This window comes from Erigeron canadensis, chromosome 8 (assembly GCF_010389155.1).
Source record: "Erigeron canadensis isolate Cc75 chromosome 8, C_canadensis_v1, whole genome shotgun sequence".
NCBI lineage: Eukaryota > Viridiplantae > Streptophyta > Magnoliopsida > Asterales > Asteraceae > Erigeron > Erigeron canadensis.
Window position 1 is genome coordinate 43,554,948 of NC_057768.1, and position 8,500 is coordinate 43,563,447.

An 8,500-nucleotide genomic window follows, 5' to 3' on the forward strand; every position below is an offset into this window, starting at 1 on the left:
TATGTTCTTTATCTTTACTAAAAGACAACTGACATAATAGCTTATTAACCAATCAAAAGCCTCAATTTGTTAAAATTAAAATTTGATGATGTCATAAATATAAAATAAAAATATATTATTAACTTATAAATAATATTATTATAACTTTGCTTATCCGTTATTTGAAGAAAATAATCATATATATCCAAACTATTATTTTAATAAATGATTAATAATGATAGTAACTTAAACAAAGTAGGACTCCTTCGCAATTATAACTCTAATAGGCGAATGACAATCCAATTATATACTTTACTTTTATTAAAAAAAAGTCAAAAATATGTAATAAAATAATTAACACAGGGTCTCGGGTTCAAACATGAAAAAAACATTTCAGGGTATTTCACGGATAAACTCCTTTATTGGAACATGTTTGAGTCTTGCAAAGGGGTCAGAGTTATCCCAATTAAATGTGGTGTCTTCAAACAGTTTAGTATAACTAATACATATCTAATAAACTAATCTTTATTTTTATCTAAATATATTTTTAAATAGATCTTTACAAACCAAACATATTTTTCTTCACATATTTATTTCACGACTTTTGTCATAAACTTAATTAAAATTTGATGATGTCATAAATATAAAATAAAAATATATTATTAACTTATAAATAATATTATTATAACTTTGCTTATCCGTTATTTGAAGAAAATAATCATATACATCCAAACTTTTATTATCATTATATACTTAAAATTGTTTTAAAAGAGATATCAAGTGATTAACACATATAATTTATTAATATAATAAAATTGATCATAAAAATAAAAAATCTAATATAAATAGTACGACCATATAAATGCTATATGGATACATACAATTATCTTTAACATAACTTAGTCTTTAATTAATATTATGAAATAGAATGTCCAATCCATTTTTTTATGTTATCACTTCATAAAACATGATAACCAGTATAATCCATATTTTTCAATTCTACCAATTTCTAAACAGTATAAACTTTTAATTCATATATTAAATCATAAACGAATATAATTATGATTTGATTTTATATTTACTAACAATGAATTTTATTATACTGTATTGGATATTTTTCTAATATATATCAAAATAAACATATACCAAATTTTATAAAATATATTTTATTTTGTTTAGAAATTAGATTTATTTAAACAGATTAGTATTACATATAACAAATCTAATTTACTTTTAAAATTACTCCAAACTTTATGTGAAAGTTTGAACCTTAATCTTTCCGGAAAGATAAATCTCTATCAAATAAGCTAACAAAGTCTGATAAATACATTTTTAACTGAAACTTTACAAACCAAACATATATTACTTCATATAACTTATTTCACAACTTTTGTCATGAACATATTTTAAGCTTTGTTTAGCTTATAATTCTTATATACACCCGTATATTTATACGGGTCTAAAATCTAGTTGTATAATAAATTGTCAAAATAGTTTATTTTATAAATATGGATGATCATCACTTTTATTAACTTATACTTTTTAATTATTTAATTTTTCTTAATTCATAATTATAAATAAATTTGGATTTATATATGAATTTTAAGTTTATTTAAGTCATTATACCTTTTATAATTTTTAAAAATTTAATTTTAATCTAATAAATTTAAATATGATCATTAATTATTAAACAATAATTACTTTAATGATACAATCGTGCAAAAAGAAAATAAATTAATTAAACACAACATTAGTCTTTCCATTTTAGATGATATTAAGGTTTGTGCATTTAATTAGTATTAATTTTTATGATAAAATATATATAAAGTTGGAATAGCAAATAAGTTTAATATATTTAGCAACAAACTTTTTCATCGTTAATTAGAGAGAGAACAACTTACATAAAGAACAATTACCAACGCTTGAGGATTAGCTGGGTAGCATGTACCTTTTATTTTTTTATGTTTATCAAATCCTAATGTTGATTTTAATAATTAGAAGTAGATCAAGCGTCTTAGGACATTTGTGCGATCGTAAGCGCCATGGTTGTTCATCCTAGCTGACTATAGGTCAAAGCTGACTTTGATCTACACCCAACTTTGTCTTTTATATTTGTTCTTCATCTTCGATTTAAATCAAATGCTATAACCTACATTAATACATCTTGAATAATCACTTCTTAGACTTATAATCTACATGGGTCAGCTTAGAGGTTAAAAATGACCTGATTTAAGAGAGCTTACCGCATAAACTGACTCAATTTACAACTAAAGACTTAAACATTCTTTTAAACTGTTTGTTAACAACAAATAAATCCATTTTTTGATTTATTTAATCTATATCAAGACCGGAAGCCGCATTTCACTAATTAATTACACTAGAACTCAACATGTATATCATACTAAACAACTTCGAAACATAAAACTTTTTGAATAATAATATCATCATATTTCAGTTTATTTTATCTATAATTAGTAAGTATGTTATCATGAAAACTTAATATTTTTGAATAGTAATATCATCATATTTCAACTTTTCATATCTACCTAAGTATGTTATCATGAAAACTTAATATACTAATCTCGCATATTACGGGGGAAAATAATCTAGTTTGGTATGTACTATCTATCAATAAACTAAAACATGATTAAAGCTTTCATGGTAGTGACTAGCGAGTGAGTCTCATTGATCAACATGTAGCGCATTATTAAAGCGACATGTGTCCTTTTTAGTTATATTCATTAAAAAACTTATTAAATTTATTATAAATAAATTATTTATAGTATATCCAAATAAATATAAATATAATATATATACCTATACGTAGCTATATTGTTTTTTTAACTTCCTAATTCTAATACAAGTATACAACTTTTACTTATTCAACTAACCATCGACTTTATATATAATATATACATCCACTAGTCTTAATACCCATACGATGTATGGTAGTTATATACACTATATCATGAAGAAATTCGAATATGCCACATAAATGATTCGTGAGTATGAAATAAATTGTGGTTAAAGTAAACCGATGATCGAAGATAAATTATAATAAACAGTAATAATAATTATAATACTTACTCCGTCTCATATTAATTGTCTAATTTTGACTTTTTAAGTCTTTTTTTTCAACTTTGACCGAAAATATTTTTGTTTGTGTTATATAACACTTGATATAACAGATATATGTTTAGTTAGAGTTTTGGATTTACAATATTTACAATCACATCAAAACCAGAACTTCTAAGCATAGTGGATGACAGCAAATAGTCTTACGATTTTGAATCGTAAACAAAAAAATTTTAAGTCTTGATGTTAATAACTTATCATTATATTAGTTTATCAGTAATATAAGCAATAGGAGTTGAATTATTGAGAAAGAAAAAGAAACATTTTTATTAATGAGAAAATAATCAATCAAATAAAATTATAATGTGCTTTGTATCTATAAACAAAAAGTAGCTAATATTATAATCATCACTAATATTATATTAAATAAATATATGTTATTTATAATGATAAATATGTTATTTTGATAAAGGTATATATGATTTCCCCTTAAATTTATTAGAAAATACTATAAAATAATTACTTAAAACTTTCTAATTTCATATTATACGTATAGTTGCATGTAAATAATTTAAAAGAATGAAACGGTTTGTTTAAACATTCACTAAAGCTAATGATCCAATCTATTCACTAATTAATTTAAATAATAAAGTTTTGCAAGAATCCTTTTTAATGTCTATTCAAAATAAATGTCCATCCACATAAAACATTGTGTTTGAAGTTGACCTAAATGTCATCGTAACAATATTTTGAAAGCCTTTTTCCCTTAATGTTGAAGCCTAAAAATTTTCATTTTACCAAAATCAATGATAAACACCTATCATTAGGAGAGGGTTTACCTGTCCTTCTCTAAACTCCACATCGACACATCCTATGTTTATAGAAAAGTGGAAAAAAAGGGATCAATGATTCGTTGTGTCCTTTCCATAACTATTAATAACGATTAACGAGTACAAATTTTATTTGCTATACACAGTTTAACGCGAAGAAAAAAGTTTGTATGAAGGTAAACCGTAAACGTCAACTAGAAATAACGATCTACTGTTATAAAGTACGAGTAAATGGTTAGATATAAAAATGGAATAATAACAAAAGTTGAAAGCAAACAAATTGGGCCGATATGCGCCGGGCTAAAATTGTTAGCCCAATCAATCGGACTACCGACTGAAATGGTCACTTTCTTTTAGCATATAGGAGTAGCAGTCTAGCAGAAGGTGGTTTAATTATTTGCAAAAATGGGCGGTGGCCGGAAAGTAGGTTTAATAGCGGCAGCAGCTATACTAACAGTAATCATAATAATCACACTTTCAAAACCCAAAACCTCATGGAACAAAGAAACAGTTGTGGAATTCTTCACACAGATGAAGGATCGGTTAGGTAACTGGGCGATTCCGGTCTACGTGGCGATCCACACGATTTCGCTCGCTTTATGCCTTCCCTACGCCGTGTTTTTCGAGGCCGGTGCTTCTCTACTCTTCGGATTCTTTCCGGCGTTGCTCTGCGTCTTCTCTGCTAAAGTTCTCGGTGCTTCTCTCTCCTTCTGGATCGGAAGGTATGCTATGTATCTTCGTGTATTTAAATTGCATTTGTATGAGGCTTTGACTTATTAATAGTTACGGAGTATATCTAGGTTTACATTAGATATTTTTTGAAGTACTTTATTTACACTAGAAATGGTGATCCTTTTAAATGCCTATTTAGAGTAAAGAAGCTAAGGTGTGTGTATTCTGTTAGTGTTTGCGTTGCACAATTTTAAGTTGTTTTTCCTTTTATGGAATCTAGCCAGGTATGCATCTAGATGTAATTCGGTATCTTTGAAATTCATTCTAAAGGATTAAAGATGTTTGTGAATGATTTTATTTACAGTTTTGCTTTTGCCTCTAGAGGCAAGCAAAAATCTTATTGTTTACTGGGGGCGTAAACTGAGTGGGATAAGTACTTGTATCTATTTGAAGATATGTAGCATATTGTTAGACCCAGAAGGGTGGGGGATAGAACATTCTTTCAGTTACACGTGACATCTAACGCTAGTTCGATCAAGCAATTATGCTTTAGTATTTTAAATTTGACATCTGCTGGTTATGCTGAGTCAAAATAAAAGTTTATGGTCCTTAAATTTCAGTATTTGACTCTTTTCTTTTGGAAATGTTTTTGGAATGGGGTTGGATGTCTGGATGTATTATTTCGGTGACCTGGAAAATAATGGAACAATTGCATGTGCCTGTATTTATGAAAGAGATTTGATTTACAAGTGCAATCGACATTTGAACGACTTACAAGCTTCACATGTATATTGCTTCCTTCATGATGTTCTGCAAGCTTGACTTGGTTTTGAATTGAATGTGACTTGATCTTTGCTTTCTTGGCGTTAGCTCATTCAGATATGTACATTCCATTGTCGATCTTTATAAAAATCTCAATTTGTGTCTCTTGTGGTGTAAGATCAACCTAATTAGCCCATGATTTGTTATTTGTCTTCATTCTGCCTGTCATGTGTTTTTGTTAGATGATCCTTAAACAAGTAATCTTGAAAAAGGTAATCACATGTACTGACTACTCAATACTTCTTAGCAGAGTGATACTTGCTTTCCAAATAAGGTTGTTATTGATCTCTAGATACCAAATCCAAGTTAAGGGTGTTTTAGAGGTTTTTGTCATTTTTTTTGTAACTATAAATGATTTGCCGTAACTTGGGTTAAGCGAATCTAGGGATGATGTACTTTGTATGATATCCAAAATTGTATCAAAAACACATTTTCAATTAACACTCGGGGGCAATGATGGTAAAGAATATATTTGAGTTCATTAATTGATTGCCAAGAATGGGACATTTATTAAATCAGATGATCAAGTATAATAAAACGACTGTAAAATATGTGCAGTATGTGTTTTCGATGTTTGTGGAGACAATAGCCAGATTTTCGTGTGTTTGATGATTCCATTTGTACGGAACAATGGATAAGTGTTTTTGTGGAAAAATCAAGGCGTAGAAGTCTGTCAAATAGGTTGAAAAGGAATGGGTATATATGTTACCCTTAGATGATTAATCTGGTTATGGCTGAGATGAAACTGATCTGATAGATCTTAAACGTAATTTGTTTATCCAATCACTAAATAATGGAACCCCAAAACACAGATCCAAACACCCTTAAAGGCTAAAGCCTTAACAACAATTGGGGTTTACTGAGTGCAATGTTGGGAATATTTTTTGTTATGGGAGTAATTAGCAGATTCGTTAACTGTTGTTAAGGTTAGGCTACGTATCCACATGAAAGAAAATCTCTCCATTTATTGATTTTGATGATCAGTTATTGGTACTTTTCACTTTTCAGGCTGCTTTTTCGGAGTTCTAGTTCGGCGATTCAGTGGGCACATGGAAATAAATATTTTCATGTGCTTTCTAAGGGAGTTGAACGCGACGGTTGGAAATTTGTTCTTCTTGCCCGTTTCTCTCCTATACCCTCATATGTCATCAATTATGCTTTGGCTGCCACAAACGTCCGTTTTTTGAGGGATTTTTTTGTGCCAACTGTCCTGGGGTGCCTGCCTATGATCTTACAAAATACATCCGTGGGTAGCCTTGCTGGTGCAGCCATGGCGTCCTCCACCGGGTCTCACTCAAACAAGTCAAACCTTTGGTCGTACATATTTCCAATGCTCGGCATTTCATCAAGCATTCTCATCTCTTTAAGAATAAAAAAGTACTCTTCCAGTATTGCCATAGATAAGCCTGTAGAAAAGACCAGTTGACAAACAGTGTTATAGACTACAATACCATCGTAGGCGGGGTATGAAGGAGGCAGAATGTAGACAGACATACGTCTATACGAAGATAGAGAAACAACTTTGAAACAATGTTATGAACTAGTGATTCGAATTTCTATTTTGTATTTTTTTTTTTTAAATGTAATGCCTTAAATGGCAGCTGTAATTGTAATTCCAAAATGTTATGATTGCAAGATAGACCAGCGTTAGAAGACAATTAATTGATGCTCGGCCAAAAAATCATTATGAAAGGTGCAGAATAACATTATTTGCTTGTTGGCCAATTGGTTATGTATGGCAAAATGTTTGTCTTAATATGAATTTATGAAACAAAAAATATATATAGATAGATGGACATGAAAAGGTAGAAAATTATGGAAGGATAGTATGGTGTCGGCTAACAGGCAGAAGAAGTTAAAGTGAAGAGATTTGATTGGAGATACCCACACAGACAAAGAAAAGGCGATAACATGTTATCTAGGTCGGGTGCGTTGAATCTTGAAATAAACAAAACTTTGTTTTTCTTTTTTGGTTTTTATATTTTAGGCGGGAAGGCATAATTATATAGATATACAGATAGATTGGAATGTATAATATTCGGAATTAACAAATTCAGTTAGTAGTAATTAGTGGTTCGTGTATTTTTAATCGGAAAACATAGGATTGATAACTTTATACATTATACGGCGTTTTGGTGATAAGAACTTAAGAAGGGTGTTTTTTATTTTATGGTGTGCTGCGTGTGCAAGGTAACATGATAGATAGTCTCATTATCACGTTTTTTTTTTTAAACATACTGTAACTTTTTTAATGAACATGTAAACAAACAAATTCTCATAATCGTGATCCTTACTTTGGGTTTAACAAAACAAATGAACACATACAAAAATTGTCGTCAGAATAGTCTATACCGACAATTTTTTGCTCATTGAGAAAGTAAGATAGTATTTGTGGAATTAAATATTAGCTCACACTCAACCACCATAATTCCCTCCTAGCTTGTCTTCCCTCCATTAATACTTTGTAAAATTGTAGTACTACCCGTAACGAACTAAAACTACTCCTTTAACTCGAGACAATTCATAACATGATATGTATATAGGGTAGAGATTCAGAGAGAAGCTCTTAAAAAAGAGAAAGGAGAGAAAGTCTGTTTTTTATTTATTTTAGCTTGTTTTTTTGATATTTTTTTATTTTTTCACTTGTTTCATTCTTTTTTTAATTAACTGGATCCATAAAAAAAAAATTTAAAAATTAGAAAAAAAAAAAAAAATCTAACCCGAGTTAGTGAGTTATATATGTAAGGGTACGGTACGGGCTTCGCCCTTAAAAATATTAATAAAGGGTAGCTGGTGGGAGTGATAGGTCATTGAGAATGATAGGTCATAGGGGGTGATCGTTGATGGGGTGATCTACCTAATTGGCTTCGCCCTTAGCTATCATGGCTCCACCATATTCTGAGAGGCTTCGCTTATAGCTTACGAGATACGCTCTTTGGAAAAAAAATATTTTAAAAGAATTTTTAAAATTTTTATATGAATTTGGTTAATGAAAGAGAGAATGAAAAAAGTGAAAAACAGTAAAAAAGTTAAAGAAAAAAAGCTAAAAAAAAATGAACTTTCTCTCCATTTTTTCCTTAAAATACCTTCTCATTTGATCTCTATCATATATATATATATAT

The 8,500-nt window shown here is 29.2% G+C and overlaps 1 protein-coding gene across 1 annotated transcript; it reads left to right on the forward strand.

The window, feature by feature from the left end:
• Window positions 1-4,220: 4,220 nt before the first annotated feature.
• LOC122578616 lies at window positions 4,221-7,036 on the forward strand. The gene is made up of 2 exons (XM_043750612.1): window positions 4,221-4,606; window positions 6,387-7,036. The coding sequence occupies exons 1-2, from the start codon at window positions 4,290-4,292 to the stop codon at window positions 6,802-6,804; spliced, it is 735 nt and encodes a 244-aa protein (XP_043606547.1). The 5' UTR covers window positions 4,221-4,289; the 3' UTR covers window positions 6,805-7,036.
• The last annotated feature ends 1,464 nt before the right edge of the window (window positions 7,037-8,500 follow it).